Source organism: Hyperolius riggenbachi, chromosome 10 (assembly GCF_040937935.1).
Source record: "Hyperolius riggenbachi isolate aHypRig1 chromosome 10, aHypRig1.pri, whole genome shotgun sequence".
NCBI classification, from domain to species: domain Eukaryota; kingdom Metazoa; phylum Chordata; class Amphibia; order Anura; family Hyperoliidae; genus Hyperolius; species Hyperolius riggenbachi.
In genome coordinates, this window is record NC_090655.1 from 210,199,823 (window position 1) to 210,218,662 (window position 18,840).

Here is an 18,840-nt window from a genome sequence, read left to right on the forward strand (position 1 = left end):
TGTTCTGTTCAGGGGTATAAGCATCTGCAAATGTGGATGACAGGTGGTCTATGAGGGGCCGAATTTTGTGGAGCCGGTCATAAGCTGGGTGGTCTCTTTCATGACAGGTGTCGTTGTCATTGAAATGCAGGAAGCGCAGGATGATCTCAAATCGCGTCCTGGACATGGCAGCAGAGAACACGGGCATGTTATGTATTTGGCGTGTAGACCAATAAGAGCGCAATACATTTTTTTTAGTAATACCCATGTTGAGGAGAAGGCCCAAAAAAATTTTAAGTTCGGAAACTTGGAGTGGTTTCCACCGAAAAGGCTGGGCGTGGCAGCTTTTCGGATGGGCGGTTATAAATTGTGTGGCATATAGGTTGGTCTCAGCCACAATTAAGTCAAGGAGATCCTGGGTGAGGAACAGTTCAAAAAAGTCTAGGGCCGATCCTAGTTCAAATGTCTCCACCTGGACTCCAGACTGGGCGGTGAAAGGGGGCAGTATGGGTGCGGCGGGATCAGGGGAATGCCAATCAGGGTTTGCCAGCACCTCTGGAAAACCAATGGGAGTACGGGCCCGTCTACTTGGTGGCTGCGGATCGGATCTTAATTCACGTACCACCGAACCAGTTTCTACTTCCAGGATGGTGTCCGCCACTTCATCAGGGTCTTCTGCGGAAGTACTGGTGTTGATAGGCCCAGGAGATGCTGCGCTGCTGGTGCATGCCTCACCAAGAAAAATCAGATCAGCGCCACTCTGCTGCCCTTGAGACTGATCTTCCGCCACCTGCAGTCCAGTGACATGGGGTGTGGTACGCCTGGCTCTAGCCGGGACCTCAACCTCGTCATCGGAACTATCGGTCTGAGAGCCACTGCTGTCTACAGGATCGTACTCTGAACCCGAAGATTCGTCGAATAAGTCGACCCAATCATCCTCATCCGACTGGTCCATGTACCTGTAGATGTCTTCATTGGAAAACCTCTTTTTTGCCATGGTGGCCTGCTAAATTTAGGAGGTATTCCTCTGAGACTACCCAGGAAAAGAGCACCTACCTAGCGAAAGGGAGTACTTGAGAGGTAGAAAGCTGTGGTCACTGAGTTTAGATAAAAAAAATCAAAACTGATGTTTACAGTGCCACAGCTTGTGTACAGTGTTTTTTGCAGTGATCAGAAAAAAGAAATTTCTGTCACTGCGGTGGGGCGGGCTGAACGCAGTGCAGGCGAACGATCAGGTCTGATCGGGCAAACACTGCGTTTTTTTGTGGATCCTAGAGACCCTAATATAGATCTGACTGTGATCACTAATAATCACTTACAGATACTATATAGTACCAATGCTGATTAGCGACAGTGATGACGCTAATTAGTGACTGTGGTGCAGTGGGCTGAGCACTAACTGACACTAACAACCCTTTTGCTTAGATAACTGGCCTAACTGTTTGTTACCACTAGTGATACTAAAAAATTTTTTAGATCACTAGGACAGTGATAGTGATGGTGATGGTGAGGGGGGGGGGGGGGGGGGGGGGGGGGGGGGGGTTGGGGATCAGAGAGCAATCACAAATAATCAAAAACAATCACGAGACAATTACAACACAATTACAGCAATCGGCGCAATCAAAGCCAATCACGGACCAATTGAATCCAATAACGTGACAATCAAAAACCAATTACGTGACAATTGAAGCCAATCACACGACAATCGATACTAATCACAGGGCAAAACAGCCAATCAGTGGGCAATTGGCACAATCAAAACCAATTACGGACAATTGAAGCCAATCACGCGACAATCGAAGCCCAATTACGTGACAATCGAAGCCAATCACACGACAATCGATGCCAATCACAGTGCAATTGAGACAATTGTAGCCAAACAAAGCACAATCAAGCCTTACAGACAGGAGATAAGATACACAATGGCAGGGGGGAGAATATACGCAATCAATGAACTAGGACGGTGTGGGGAGGATCGGAAGGGGTGGGGGGTGATCAGATACCCCTAAGGGGTAGTTGGGGGTCTAATCTGATGGATAGGAGTGACAGGTGGTGATAGATGGGTTATTGACGGGTGATAAGTGGGTGTTTACAGGGAAAAAACAGATGTAAACAATGGACTGCTGATGTGATCAGGGGGGGGGGGGGGTGTCTCGGAGGGATCTGAAAGGGTGGGTGGGTGATCAGAAGCCCCTAATGGGCAGTTGGGGGTCTGATCTGATGGGGGGCAGTGGCAGGTGGTGACAAGGGATGATTGACAGGTGACGGATAGGTGATTGACAGCTGATCAGCGGGCAATTACAGGGAAGATAGATGCAGTATACGGGGGGGGGGGGGGAGATCTGAAGGGGTGGGGGGTGATCAGATACCCCTAAGGGGCAGTTGGGGGTCTGATCTAATGGGGGGCAGTGACAGGTGGTGACAAGGGATAATTGACAGGTGACTGATAGGTGATTGGCAGCTGATCACTGGGGAGATAGACCGATGCAGGGGAGATAGATAGGTTCAGTATACAGGGGGGGGGGGGGGGGGGGGGGTCGGGGGGAGATCTGGAGGTGTGGGGGTGATCAGATACCCCTAAGGGGTAGTTGGGGGTCTGCTCTGATGGATAGAAGTGACAGGTGGTGACAGGGATTTATTGATGGGTGATATGGGGGGTGGTTAGGTCTGATCTGCGGGCTGCAGGGGGGTACAGGGGGGTGTCTGATGGGTGCTGCGGGTGATCGGGGGGTCTGTGGGGCTCCTAAAGTGTGTGTGTGTGTGTGTTGCTATACTATGCCTGCTCTCCTCGCTGGTGGTCGATCGCTAAGTGTGACCACCAGCGGGAGGCAGGCAGTATAATACAGTTTGTTACGTAAACAAACTGTATTATACTCATTCTATTGGGCAATTTGAATGTTTACAGCCCGCCGGCGCTGCTGATTGGCCGGCGGGCTGAAGTCACATGGGGGCCGAAGAGTGTGACGTAGCGATCGCGCGGCTACAGCCGCGCGATCGCTCGTTAATCAGGCTGCAGCCGGCGACGCAGTACTGCGTCGCTGGTCCTGCAGCTGCCACTTTGCCGACGCACGGTATAAGCGTGCGGTCGGCAAGTGGTTAAGGGGGGGTAAAGGCTGAGTCCTCAAGTGGTTAAGTTAGGTGCAAAGGCGAACTTCTGAGGAACCTCTGGGTTCTCCTCCTCTTCTCCAGAAATTTCCTCTAAAGATGAAATTTCTCCTTCCTCTCCTGATAATTCTGAATCCCCTGACTCATTATCCTTCCTTTTACGCTTAGCTGCAATTTGATGCGGTGAAGAGGGAACCTGTAAGGCTTCCCCTAACTGACTGGGCCCCTCAATCACCAGGGCTGGAGGATTTCCGTCCAAAGGAGCAGATATAGTACCAGTAACAGAGGCTGAAGTAGAAGGAACTGCAGACTCCGCCAATGCAGAATCCTTTATCTCTTTAATGGCCGAGGCCATCTCAGACCGCATCCACCCCATCAAGTCCTTAAACACCACTGGGGATTCCTCTTTGACTACTTTCTCTCTACATGACTGGCAAAGTTTCTTTGTAGAGGAAGAATAGAAGCGTGAGTTACACATAACACAGCGTTTCTCAGTTCTGCCCGAAGCTTGTCCACCTTGAGTTTGCTGAGATACCGATTTATCCTTGTCTTTATCACTTTTAGAGGGTTTAGGCTAAAAGAGAAATAAAGAGACTATCAGCCTTACAAGGTGGACCCAGACACTTACAAACAGCCCTCTCAAAGCCTGATAACCTTTAGCTCACCAGAGAGGGGATAGCGCCAGACTCCGCAGAAGTCAGAGGAGAAGGGCCTACAGCGTCCTCCATGATCACCGACAGCAATGGTGATCGTGGCTCAACATATACATATATATATATACCCCTCGGAATTACCTGCAGCTGAAGTCAATTCTCTTTCCCCGCCGCGGCCCCTGCCGTCAGCTGACACGTCATGCGGGACGCATGCGCATGACGTCACATCCGCCCGGAACTTCCGGTATGCGCTCCTGCCGCCATAAAGCTTCTGCATCTCTGGGAGAAGCCTCCTCCACGCTGTGCGCTGGACCAGCCGAGTCCCCTGCTCAGCCTTAGTATGCCCGCGCTGCACCGCTGCCCTCGCCGCCTGACGTAGTAGCACTGGAGACCTCTCAAAGCGTCCCGTCCGGGACAGGAAAAACAACTGGATACCTTTGGTGGGTAACATCTTTATATACTACTCCTGCCTGCCTATTATGCAAATTTGTATCTTCTAGCTTCCTGTCCAAAGTTTAGGAGGGAGACAAGTCTCATAGGAGGGGTGCTGTCAGGAGGACGTTCTGGGAAAGACAACTTTACTTACGGTAACGTCTTTTCCAGTAGTCAGAAGGACAGCACCCCTGGATGAGAGACCTGTCTCCCTCCCCACCGTGGACAGGAACTGCAAAAAAAGAGATTTGCATAACAAATAGGCAGCTGTATATATATGAGTAACTCACCATAATGCCTCAGTTAATACAAAAGATGACACGGACCGTAGCCAATTACTTACATGATAGTTACTCCACCCAAAAAAAGGGCGGGTTGCAGGGGTGCTGTCCTTCTGACTACTGGAAAAGATGTTACCGTAAGTAAAGTTGTCTTTCCCAGAACGTCATTGGACAGCACCCCTGGATGAGACGATATACAAGATATTAGGCTTAGGGAGGGACCACCGCTTGCAACACTTTCCTTCCAAAAGAAAGGTCTGCTCCAGCAGATATATTCAGCCGATAGTGTTTTACAAAAGTGTTTTGATTCGATCAGGTAGCAGCTCTGCAGATCTGATCTATAGATGCCCCTGCCCTCTCTGCCCAGGAAGTTGATATTCCTCTTGTAGAATGTGCTCTGATGGTAGTTTTCAACTGTTTCCCCTGAGTCTGATATGCCGATGTAATTGCCTGTTTAATCCATCGTGCTAACGTCGCCTTTGAAGCTTTATTTCCTCTGAATTTTCCGGCAAACAAAGTAAAAATAGCTTCAGTTTTCCTCCAGGGAGCTGTTCTATCTAAGTAATGTAACAGACATCTCCTGACATCAAGACAATGCAATTTCCTCTCCTTATTAGTAGGTTTCTCACAAAAGGAGGGTAAGAAGATTTCCTGATTCCTGTGAAACGAGGAGACTACCTTAGGTAGAAAAGCCGCATCCGGGCGAAGTGTAATTCTATCTTCCGAGATGATACAGTAAGGCTCTTTAATAGATAATGCTTGTAGCTCACTTATTCTTCTAGCTGACGTAATCGCCAATAGGAAGACAGTCTTTAGAGTAAGAAATTTGTCTGAAATCTGCGTTAAAGGTTCGAACGGGGACTCACACAACCCCTGTAATACCGTATTCAAGTCCCATGCGGGTACTCTGACTCTTATTATTGGTTTTAGTCTTTTCAAGGCCTGAAAAAAACGTATGACTAACTCTTCCTGTGCTAGTCGTCTCTCCAAAAAAACGCTGATGGCGGACAACTGAACCTTAAGTGTACTGACACTTAGACCTTTCTTATATCCGCACTGCAGAAACTCCAATACGGACGTAAGTGAATTTGTGTCACAAGATCTCTCTGAACACCACCCGCTAAATACCCTCCAAGCTTTTTGGTATATTATACGCGTCACTTTCTTCCTACTTTGTATTAAAGTCTCTGATAGGCCATCCGAGAACCCCTTTGCTTTTAGGATGCCCCATTCAAGTTCCAAGCTGTAAGGTGTAGTCTTGTCGGATCCAGATGCCAAACTGGACCCTGTGATATCAGTTGTGGAAGAGGAGGAAAAACAATTGGATCTGAAACTGCTAACCTCTTCAGTGATGTGAACCATGGCCTCTTCGGCCAAAATGGAGCTATTAGGATTATTTGGGCCTGGTCCTGGACAATCTTCTTTATTACTCTCGATAATAGTGGAATTGGAGGAAAAGCGTACATTCTTGCCATCCCCCAATTCACAGTGAAGGCGTCCACCTTCCATGGAAGATCCTCTGGAAACAGAGCGCAGAATCGTTGACATTTCGCATTTTTCCTTCTTGCAAAGAGGTCTACTTCCGGGTACCCCCACTGTAATGCCACCTGCTAGAATATTTCCTGATCCAGAGACCATTCGTTTGGATCCAGTTTCTTCCTGCTTAGGTAGTCTGCCACCTGGTTTGATGTTCCTGTCAAGTGTATCACTGTCAAGGATCTGAGATTCTTCTCTGCCCAAAAAAGGATCTTTATTGTCTTTTCCCATAAGATCTGACTCTTCGTGCCTCCCTGCCTGTTTAGGAAGGCTACCACACTCCTGTTGTCTGTCTCTATTTTGACATGCGAGTCCCTGATCTGGCGGTCGAAATGCCGTAAAGCTTGCCATACTGCTTCCAGTTCTCTGCTGTTTGAGGACTGTGACCTTATTGCAACACTCCATTTCCCCTGTGCTGGTTGAAAATTGAAGTGGGCTCCCCAACCCCACAGGCTGGCATCGGTTGTAATTGTAGTCTGTTGTGGATAACTCCACAGACGACCTGGAGAAAGATGTGTCGCGTCCTGCCACCATAGAAGAGAAGCCTTTATACTGTGCGGAATGATGAGTTTTTTGTCTAGTGACACCAGAGACCTGTTCCAAGACCTTAGGATCCATGACTGCAGAAACCTTGAGTGGAACTGGCCCCACTGAATTGCCGGAAAGGAGGAAGTTAGAAGGCCTAGTACTGCCATAGCTTTCCTTAAAGATATGCTTCTTGATCTCTGAAAAGAGAAAACATTATTAAGGATAGCATTGATCTTCCTATCAGGTAAAAACAATCTTTCCTCTCTGGTAGCAATATTGAATCCTAAGAAAGGAAGGGACTAGAGAAGACTTATCCCAGTTGATTAGCCAACCTAGGTCCTGAAGAAGGCACACAGCTTTAGAAAGTTGATTACTAACTGAGCTGGAAGAGGAACCCCATAACAGGAAGTCATCTAGGTAACCAACAATATTAACCTTTTCTAATCTGAGAAGGGCCAACACTTCCGCCATAAACTTAGTAAATAACCATGGAGCTGATGATAATCCGAAAGGTAAGGCAATAAACTGAAAGTGTCTTACCTTTCCTTCCATCCATATGACAAACCTCAGGTACTGTTGACAAGATAGATGGATCGGCAGATTGTAGGTATGCATCCCTCAAGTCTATGGATGCTAAATAGTCGTTCTTCTGTAAGAGATGAATTACAGATCGAATATTGTCCATTCTGAACTTCCTGTATTTTACTTCCAGATTTAGTGTCTTTAGATTTAGAATAAATCGATAGCTTCCCTGAGGCTTTTTTACCAGAAAAGACTGGAGAGTAAAACCCCTGTCTCTTTGAATCCTTGGAACCTCTCGGATTACTCTTTTCTGAAGGAGTGACTTTACTTCTGTTTGGAGAGCTATTCTTAATGACTGATCTTTTGGGCAGGGAGTTAAGACAAAGTTCTGAGGGGGGGGGGGGGGGGGGGGGGGGAACGTAAGAACTCTATTTTGTAACCTTCTAATACTATATTTAGTAGCCACTGGTTTTGTAGTAGTTGTTGCCATTTCTCGAAGAAATGTGACAATCTCCCCCCCGCAGGAATGATGGCGTCATTGTTTATCTGTCTTTTTGGCACTAGTAGTAAATACACCATTCTCCTCCTCCTTGACCTTTCAGCAGCTTTTGATACAGTAGATCATCCCCCTACTCCTCCAGTCCCTCCAATCCATGGGCATTCACGATCTCGCCCTGACCTGGCTTTCATCCTACCTCTCCAACCGCTCCTTCACGACCTCCTTCAATGAGTCCTAGTCCACCCCCAACCACCTCTCAGTGGGAGTCCCCCAAGGCTCGGTCCTTGGCCCCCTACTGTTCTCCCTATACACATCCTCCATTGGCAAGGTTATCTCCTCCATGGGTTTTAACTATCATCTGTATGCAGATGACACCCAAATCTATCTCCACACCCCTGACATATCCACCACTACCATGGACAAGGTCTCCTCCTGCCTATCTGCCATCTCCTCCTGGATGTCCGCTAGGTTCCTAAAACTAAATCTAGACAAAACGGAATTTATGATCTTCCCACCCCGGTCATCCCTGGACCTCCCAGATGTGCAGGTCACTGTTAACCACACTACTATTCACCCTACCTCTCAAGCCCGCTGTCTGGGTGTCACCCTGGACTCCGCACTCTCCTTCACTCCCCACATCCAAAACCTCACAAAGTCCTGCAACTTCCACCTTCGTAACATCTGTAAGATTCGCCCTTTCCTGACCCCTGCTACCACCAAACTCCTCATCCATGCCCTCATAATTTCCCGCCTCGACTACTGCAATGCCCTTCTGTCTGGACTCCCTAAGACCCGAATAGCCCCACTGCAGTCCATCATGAATGCGGCTGCCAGAATTATCCACTCCTCCCATCGCTCCACCAGGGCGGCTCCCCTCCGTGAATCCCTCCACTGGCTTCCTATCCAGTCCAGAATCAGATTTAAGATATTGTGTCTGACCTACAAATCCATCCACAAAACCTGTCCAACCTACATTTCTGATCTTACTCAGAGATACACACCAAGCCGCTCACTCCGCTCCTCCAATGAACTTCGCCTGACCGTCCCCCGCATCACCCAGTCTCATGCACGCCTCCAAGACTTCTCAAGAGCCGCTCCGACACTATGGAACTCCCTACCTCCACCCATTAGGGCAGCCCCCTCCTTCAACACCTTCAAGAAGGCCCTCAAAACTCACCTTTTCACTCTTGCCTACCACCCCTTACAATTGCTCTAAACCCACAGCCGAACTCTGGTCCCCTACCTCTCGTGTCCCTACCTCTCCCTCTAGATTGTAAGCCTTTGGGCAGGGTCCTCACTCCTTTTGTGTCCTACCTGATCATGCACCTCTATTACTGTGCACCCATGCTATGCATTTGAGTGAACCTAACTTGCCTAACTCCATGCTCCCATCCAGTGACTGACTAAGCATTACCTTGTACTCATACTGTGCTGTGTGATCTGGTTTTCTTGTATTCCTGTATTGTCATATTGCTGTTTGTCACCCCTAAATATTGTCTGTAACCTAAATTAATGTCCAGCGCTGCGTAATATGTTGGCGCTTTATAAATACAACAAATAAATAAATAAATAATAGTAGTGCCAATACGTGGTCTCTGTTGTCTATAAGGGGCCCATCTTTTATTTCTGGAAGACTTAGTTTCCGGCTCATTTTTTGAGGAGGGCCGAAATGGCCGCTTATTCTGAAATGGCCTCTTCTTTGGAAAATTCTTTTTACTATCTGCAGTGCGATCTAGAGCGTCATCAAGTCTAGAACCGAACAAGAGTTTTCCTTCACATGGAATACCACAAAGTTTAGATTTGGACGAGTTGTCTCCGTTCCAGGCTTTTACCCATACACCCCTTCTAGCAGAGTTTACTAATGCTGTGGTCCTAGCTGTCAGCTTCACAGTATCGTCTGCTGCGTCAACCATATAATTAGAGGCATTCATAATTTTCGGAAAGTCGTTGAGAATTTCTTCTCTAGAGACCCCATTGGCAATTTTAAATTGTAAGTCTGAAAGCCAAGTTTTGAGCGATCTACTAACTGCTGTAGATGCTATAGCTGGTTTGAAGGTTAATGAGGAAGATTCCCAAGCTCTCCTCAAAACGTTGTCCATCTTTTTATCTATCGGGTCTTTAAGATTACCGAAATCTTCAAACATTAAGGCAGTCTTTCTAGACACTCTGGAAAAAGATGGATCCAGCTTTGGCGGAGGACCCCAACACTCCTGATCTTCAAGAGAAAAAGGATTTAGGCCAAAAGGCCCGTTTCTCAGGATTATCCCATTCCTTCCTAATCATAGTTTTTAGAGTAGAATGGACTGGAATAAAACGAGACTGGGGGTCCGCCAAACCTTCATACATCTGATCCAGGGGAGTTAACTGTTTCTGTTCAGATTTAATGCCCATAATTTCATGCATGGAAGACAAAAAGGTCCTTCATTAAATCCGGGGAAAAGGCAAATTTTTGAGGTCTTTAGCTCCTTCTCCTTCCCCCTCAGATATTTCCTCTAATTCAGAAATCTCTCCCTCAGAAAGTTCTGAACCATCGGCTTCATCTTCTCTACTTCTTCTCGCCCCTGATGGCCCAGAATGTGGGGTTGGGACTGGAGAAGATATTATATTGGGCATAACAGGAACCATACTGCTTGGTCCAGGCACCTCCACAGGACTAGATGCTGAGGACTGGATTGCATAGCAGCTTTATCAGTTTTGTCATGTTTTTCATGCTTTTCAGGCTATAAAAAACAACAGACAAAAGAATACCATTAGTATCCCCTCCAATATATATATATATATATATATATATATATATATATATATATATATATATATATATATATATATATATATATATATATATATATATATATATATATATATATATATATATATATATATATATATATATATATATATATATATATATATATATATATGCACACACACACACACACACACACACACACACACACACACACACACACACACACACACTTGCCAAAGAGGGGTCTTGGGCAGGCCTGGCAGACTGCGCAGGAGCTGACCCAGAAGGAAGCGTCCTCCATGCTCACAAACAACCAGAGTGAGAAAGGGATCAACATATAAATAAAGACCTGGTAATCACATGAGGGGCGGCACCTGCCGCTAAATCAATGTTAATTAGTGCCCCGCTGCGGCGCCTGCCGCCAAAAATGCATTTCCAATGAAATTACCTGAGCGAATCAGCTGCAGCTGATTCGCAATCACCGCCGCGGCCCCTGCCGCTCGTTCCGAATCACGCTGGACGCCATTGCGTGACGACTTCCGGTTTGACCTGGAAGTTCCTCCTCCATAGCGCGCCTGCGCGTATAATGCTGCTGCCTTCATCGGAGAAGCCTTCTTCACGCTGCAGGGCTCTGGCTGTTCACTGAACAGCGTTATCTAGAGTCCTGAAAGCCGCTGCCCCCGAACACCTGCCGTGGATGGCACCCTGGAGACCTCTCCCTCTGCATCCCGTCCGGGACAGGAAACTGAACTGAGGCATTATGGTGAGTTACTCATATATATATACATATACAGCTGCCTATTTGTTATGCAAATCTCTTTTTTTGCAGTTCCTGTCCACGGTGGGGAGGGAGACAGGTCTCTCATCCAGGGGTGCTGTCCATTGACGTTCTGGGAAATTATTAGAGGATCAGCAGGACAGACTGGCAACTGGTAATGCTAAAAAGTTAATAAATATGGCAGCCACCATATCCCTCTCACTTCAGTGTCCTTTAAAGCAAGCCTGAAGCCACAAAAAAACCTCCACCGCCAGCCAGGAGCCTCTTCTTTGCCATTGGGCTTCCCTGTGTGTACAAGCGTGGCTGCGCTGCCCAGGTGCCAGTTGGGTTTGCGCCTATGCTATAGCAACATGGAGATGCTTGTGCATGGAGGATAAAGCAATGCACAAGCAGCTCTGTGCTACTGCACAGGCCATACTTTGCACCTGCGCAGTGCAGCCACGCTCGTACACAGTGTGCCCAAAAGAAATATTCTTTAACCTCCCTGGCATTATTGAGGGTTATGCACGTCAATACAAAACATGCTGCGAAAGGTATTGCCATGCATACACGTCAATACTTTCCAGCACTGTATACAAGACCCTTGCTTGACACATTTTGCCAAGTTATAGGGAAAAAAAAAAAAGTTATGAAAATTAATTGGGTCACTTTTTCACAGAAATCCTGGGGAAATTGAACGCCAGGGAGGTTAATGTTGAATATTTTACAAAGGGTCCCAGTACAGGAACAGTGGGGTGAATGAAGATTGGGGGAAGCCTCTGGACTATCCAGATGCATCCCTCTACTAAGGTAATTATATAAAACTTTACTTTTTCGCTTCAGGTGCGCTTTAAGCTCACAAATGTGGATAAGCGTGTCCTCAAAGACCATCAATCTCAACACTTTTTCCAAAAGCTTGCCGAGTCCAGGATGACCAATTCCTAGAGGCTTCAGTTATATGATAATGCCATCCCTCTGCCACATACAATAATAATAAAAGCAGATAGACTTACGGTAGCTTGCTTCAGGGCAAAATTCCTGTTTATGTAGATTACTGTAACGCTAAAAGTACAGGTTCCAAATAATGTAGAGGACAGACTTGAGTAGTGACTGGAGGAGGAATATGGGTGAGTTGTGCCTGTGTATTGTATCTATTACTCACCTAGGCCAATCTCTGCAGAAGCTTCCTGCTCACCACACTGCTCGCGATCCATCACAGATGCCTCTTCCAATCCCTCTTTAATCTGATTTCTGTCCTGAATAATGTGAAATAATGCAAACAGAAAATTGTATCAACTGTGAGTAAACAGATTAGAATATTTGTTTTAAGTTTCCCAAAGCTATGCATAGAATCTCAAATCGGAACTGTAATCAAAATAACAATGCATAAAATTGCTTACTTTTTTTACAGTACAATATTTATTTATAAATTTAGCCAGCATTTGCCCTTTGTAAAATCTTTCCTCTGCTAGCTGGGTGGGTTTTTAGAGGAGCTAGGTGGGAGGATAGATGTGCTGGTGGGGGTTGGGTAGGTATAGGTGCTAGGTGGGTGGGGATGGTGCTGATGGGTGTTGGGTAGGTAGGGGTGCTAGGTAGGTGGGGAGATGTGCTGGTGGGTATTGGGTAGGTAGAGGTGCTAGGTAGGTGGGGAGATCTACTGGTGGGTGTTGGGTAGGTATAGGTGCTAGGTGGGTAGGGATGGTGCTGATGGGTGTTTGGTAGGTAGGGGTGCTAGGTAGGTGGGGAGATCTGCTGGTGGGTGTTGGGTAGGTAGAGGTGCTAGGTGAGTGGAGAAACGTACTGGCTGAGTGGATTGATGTGCTGTTTAGATACCGGGTAGGTAATTGTGCTAAAAGGAAAATTGGGTGAGTGTAGGTGCTGCCAAGTTGTGAGTAGGGAGGGGTGCTGAATGGTTAGGGGAGTAAGGCCAGAAATCCACTAGGAGCGATTTCTAATCGCTAGTGATTTGAAAAAGCTCATGCTAATGCAGTGCTGTAATGGGGATTTTTATAAAATCACATTGTTCAAGTGAGATCACACCCATAGCATTACATTAACAAGACTTTTCAAATTGCAAAGCACTCAGAAAAATCGCTCCTAGGGGGTTTCTGGCCTAAGGCAGGCTTGCAAGAGGATGGGTAAGGGACGGGTGCTGGGTTGATAACTGAGGAGAATGGTCACCTGACTGGGGACTGGAAACTTAAAGCGTAACTGTAGTGAAAACATTTTTTTTTTTACCATATTCATTTTTAATTTTATTTAGTCAGTATTTGCCCATTGTAAAATCTTTCCTCTCCCTGATTTATCTTCTGAAATGTATCACTGTTGGTGACATCTTTAGTTCTGTCAGGTGATCTGTGCGTAATGTTCGTTACTGAGAGTTCTATGCACAGAGGGAGATATTGCTTGCTTGGCAGTTGGAAAAAAGCTGTTATTTCCCACAATGCAACGAGGTTCACGGACAACAAACTGTCAGGACCATGGCAATGACACTCTGGGAGGGGTTTCACCACAATATCAGCCACAAAGACCCTCTCTGATGACCTATTTGAGAAAAAGTAAAGATTCCTCCTTAAAGGGGAACTGAAGTAAGAGGTATACGGAGGCTGCCATATTAAATTTCCTTTTAAACAATACCAGTTGCCCGGCAGCCCTGCTGGTCTATTTAGCTGCAGTAGGGTCCTAAATAACACCGGAAACAAGCATGTAGCTAATCTTGTCAGATCTGTCAATAATGTCAGAAACACCCGATCTGCTGCATGCTTGTTCAGGGTCTCTGGCTAAAAGTATTAGAGGCAGAGGATCAGCAGCACAACCAGGCAACTGGTATTGCTGAAAAAGGAATACATATGGCAGCTTCCATATCCCTCTCTTTACAGTTGTCCTTTAGGCTACTTTCACACCAAGACGTTGCGTTTTAGGGGCCGTTATGGTCGCATAACGTGCCCCTAACGCAACGCCTGCCTGGTGCTCTTGGATGTGGACACGTTGTGCAGCTCACTCTAGCGTCTGTGATGCCGTGATGTGTACATCACGTGGTTCCGCCAGCCAATCGCCGCACAGAGCGGCGCTCCAGGAAGTAAACACTGCATGTCACAGCGTGCAGTGATTATTAATTAGCCAGGTGCCTGGCCGAGGAGGAAAGACCTCCTCCTCCTCCCAACACTACTGAGCATGTGCGCAGTCTAACGTGGCTTAGCCGCGCATAATGCACAGCATGCAGCACTTTCAACTTACGTGCTGCGTTACAATGTAACGCAACATGGGCACTGTGAACAGCCCATTGATTAATCATTGCTGTGAGTTGGGATGCGTTACAGGCTGCGCCTGTAACGTCTTTACTGTGAAAGCAGCCTTAAGGTTACTCACATAACCATCTGTGCTGCATTCTCTCCTGGAAACACTGAACATACTTTCAAAATATCTGGCAATTTGTGCAACTAAGAGCATGATCTCCTCAGCCCTGCCTCCCAACTTTCATGCAATCACTGAGATGGAGGCGGGGCCAGAGACCATGCTCTCCGTAGTTGCACAAATTACCCCGATAGCTTGAAAGCATGTAGCAGCGTGTCCAGGGGAGAATGCAGAACAGTCCTGTCGGTACATATCAGGAGTGTCTAAACTTTTTTGACCAAAGACATATCACCGTTCTTGAGATTTTTAGGGGCCAAATTAGTAAAATTAAAGAGAACCCGAGGTGGGATTCTGCAATCAATATTAGGACACAGAGGCACATTCTGCATACTATCACCAGACTCAGTGTCCTTATATTGTTCCTCCAGCCGCCCCCCGTGCTCTGCTGTCCCCCTTATAAAAACCACCATGCTAGCGACACAGATTGTCGCTAGTCGGCTGTTTACATTCATTCTGCCACTCACCGCCGCCCCCCCGCCTCCTTTATAGCGTGGCTCCCCGCCTGCGTCCCTACCATCCCCCCCCCCCCCCCCCCCTCTGTAAGCAGATTGAAGGAAGCTTAGAGAGCCGGGGAGGGAAGGGACGCAGGTGGTGAGCTGCGCTCTACAGGAGGCAGGGGAGCGGCGGTGAGTGGCAGCCTGAATGTAAACAGCTGACTAGCGACAATCTGTGTGTCGCTCGCCTGGCGGTTTTTATAAGGGGGCACAGCAGAGCACGGGGGGCGGCTGGAGGCACAATATAAGGACACAGAGGCTGGTGATTGTATGCAAAATGTGCCTCTGTGTCCTAATATTGATTGCAGAAACCCACCTTGGGTTCTCTTTAACCCCCATGGCGGAGTGACGTCATCGACGTTGTGACGTCACAGGGAGTCCCGATCCACCCCATAGCGCAGCCTGGCGGCGATTGGCCAGGCTGCGCAAGGGGTATGCGGGGGGCCTGTATCCGCGGCGGGTAGCGGCGCATCAGCGGCGGCGATCAGACCAAACACGCAGCTAGCAAAGTGCTAGCTGCATGTTTGAAAAAAAAAATTATGTAAATCGGCCCAGCAGGGCCTGAGTGGCACCCTCCGGCGGCTTACCCCATGTCAAACACGGGGTTACCGCCAAGGAGGTTAAGCACAATGGCCTTGATTCACTAAAGAGTATCATGCTTGTTAGCGTTAATTACTTTTAGGTAACTGGTCTGGAACGGGTCTGCACCACTGCACATGCACCAGCTGTCTGTGCTTGCGCAGTAGCAGACTCGATCGGGCTCGGCTATTTCCACCAGAGCCTGAGTGGGCCAGAGCTAGCGTGCATGCGCAGGCCACACTTCGGGGGTCCCAGAGCCAGATCAAGAGAATGACAGAGGACAGCGGGAAGCCTCCCAAGGATCTAGAGACTTCCCACTCCCGAGGTGAGTACCCCCTAGGGGAGATTTTTGATATTACAAGTTAAAGTGGACCTGACCTTAGGAGTCCTCTCTGCTCTAAAAGATACACAACAGCATAATAACCTTTAAACTAAAAAAGCATTTCTTTGTTACAGCCGATACTTGGTGAAATGTATACATTCCTAGTGGTTTGGGTCACCCCGAGCTGCTTGGTTACTCTGTTACAGCCCATACAAATACTAAAATAAATATGGACTGTTTCTACTTCCTGATTCAAGCAGACATATTATTAAGAGCCTGTGCTTTCAATGGCCTTATCTGCCATAGGCAGTGCTGTGACACAGGAGAGAGATCAGTTTACAAATTTGTGATTAGACACAAATGAGGGGGAATTAGACAGGCTAAACTCTCTAAATAAATACAGGGTGCATTTCTCTATTTTTCCTTCTGTCCTGTGCAAGAGTTCAGGTCAACTTTAACTTTAAAGGGAACCTTGAGGGCCTGTTTCCACTACACGCAGATTCTGCATGCAGAAAACTGACTCCAATGAATGCCTATGGGAAATCTGCATCAGAAAAATCGCGTTCAGTGGAAACAGGCCCATAGACATTCATTGGAGTCAGTTTTCTGCATGCAGAATCTGCGTATAGTGGAAACAGGCCCTAACTGAGAGGGATATGGATGCTTCTTGTTAAACAATACCAGTTGCCTGGAAGCCCTGCTGGTCTCTGTGGCTGCAGTCAGGGGCGCCTTTACCTACTGACCACCCAGGCAGCGGCTTGGAGCGGCTTTGATGGGGAAGGCGCAATAAATTACTGTCAGTCCAAGGGGAAATAAAAATTCCTGTCCTGAAAGACCGTTGTAAGGGACTGGAGAGAAAAAGATTTCCTTCTGTTTTAAGAAGGCAAATTACACCAAGCGTTGCTTTTTTAGTAGGAGGGCATTTGGTTCCTTTTATCCCCCTATACATTCCTAGTAACTTGGGTCACCCTGAGCTGCTTGGTTACTTTGCTCTTTTCACAAATAGCCTTCTGCTAAGTCACGGATAAAGAATCATTCAGAGTTCAGAATTATAGATACTCCCTAAGAAGAAGGTGTCTGGTTTATAGCTGTTCTCTGCCCCTCCACAGAGGTGACAGCGCCCTACCCCCAAATGTTACTGAGTCTGCAGAGCGAGTGAGACAAACAAACAAACAATAAACTCTGCAGACAGCTGTGTGCTCTGCTAGAATGTCTGCATGTCTAGATGTCAGGAGGATCGCCATGACTAGCTATGGAGAGGTAGGATCATCTGATCCTCTCCCCTACACAGCCCGCACTTCTCCCTTAATTCAACAGGACAGTGTTTGAAGTGTGTAACAGTGGGGGTTGCAGGTTTTGTCTTTCATTGTGAGAGAGTGAAAAGGAGGGCAGCATCTAAAGCTCAAACAATGATAATGGACATGTAAGCAATGTGTGTAATTACATCCATCACTACTTATAATTGAAGATGGCATAATAATGTATTTCCATTAATGCTGTCTGTTTGCCCTCTCTCTAATGCTATGTACCACCTCACGATTTTTCCAACGATTTTCCCGATGTCCATCAATTTTTTTTTTGAGCGACAAGTAGTCATTTACACGATGTCGTGACATCGCTTAGCATTGTGTGGTGAAAAGTGACCGTCACTGAGGATCAAGTAAAGTACTGAGGTCGCTTGACTTCTCGTTCGCGCCCGTCCTTTAATGTCACGTGACATCTCGCCTACCCGCTGGCAGGAAGATGAATCGCTGGACGCTTGTCATGAGGGACACCTCGCTGGATCCATCTTCCTGTGTTGTTGCAGTCACTGTGGTGAGTGTGGAGCTTAACTTTGCTCGCCCTCACCCTCTGCTCATGCTCCCTCTCCCACTGTCTCTCTGACCAAACAACTGCTACTTGGGGAACAATGTGCACAATTATGTACACTAGTCTGAGCACTCTTCAGGGGAGCCAGTAGCATTTGGAACTATTATTGTGTATTTATGTAGCACTGACATCTTCAGCACTTTACAGAGTACATAGTCATGTCACTGACTGCTCACTGGAGCTTACAATTTCATCCCCACCATAGTCAAACTGTAATGTCCAACCATATTATTATCATGTATTTATATAGCACTGACATCTTCTGCAGTACTTTATATAGCACTGACATCTTCTGCAGTACTTTACAGAATACATAGTCATGTCACTGACTGTCCTCAGAGGAGCTCACAATCTAATCCTACTATAGTCATAGTCTAATGTCCTACCATATTATTATTATGTATTTATATAGCACTGACATCTTCTGCAGCACTTTACAGAGTACATAGTCATGTCACGGACTGTCCCCAGAGGAGCTCACAATCTAATCCTACCATAGTCATAGTCTAATGTCCTACCATATTATTATTATGAATTTATACAGCACTGACATCTTCTGCAGCACTGTAGAGAGTACATAGTGATGTCACTGACTGTCCTCAGAGGAGCTCACAATCTAACCCTACCATAGTCATAGTCTAATGTCCTACCATATTATTATTATTATTTATTTATATAACACTGACATCTCCTGAAGCACTTTAGAGAGTACATAGTCATGTCACTGACTGTCCTCAGAGGAGCTCACAGTCTAATCCCTACCACAGTTATAGTCTAATATTTTCAATATAGGATTGTTTTGGGGTAAACCAGTTGACTTATTAGTATGTTTTTTAGGATGCAGGAAATGTCTGAAGTGTCTGAAGACAGAAACTCCATGCAGATTTTGCCCTGGCCAATGTTCAAGCCTAGGACTCAGCACTAAAATGCAGTAGTGGTACCCACTGAGCCTCTATTCTACTCATAGATATCTGCTCATCCATGTCATCAATTCTGACCCTCCACTACCCTCCCTACCTCCATTCTACTTCTCTTCTCTTGTATCACTTACACTACAAACACACTGTGCTTATCTCCAGAATGGATTATGAATCAAACTGTTAGGCCTAGTGCACACCAAA

At 46.7% G+C, this 18,840-nt stretch overlaps 1 protein-coding gene across 1 annotated transcript in view; it reads right to left on the reverse strand.

Moving 5' to 3' along the window:
* Nucleotides 1-18,840, reverse strand: part of LOC137534377 (zinc finger protein 660-like) — a 56,890-nt gene that overhangs the window by 35,829 nt on the left and 2,221 nt on the right. The window contains exon 2 of the mRNA XM_068255859.1: nt 12,204-12,297. Coding sequence (XP_068111960.1) covers nt 12,204-12,297 — 94 coding nt within the window. The remainder of the gene's footprint in view (nt 1-12,203; nt 12,298-18,840) is intronic.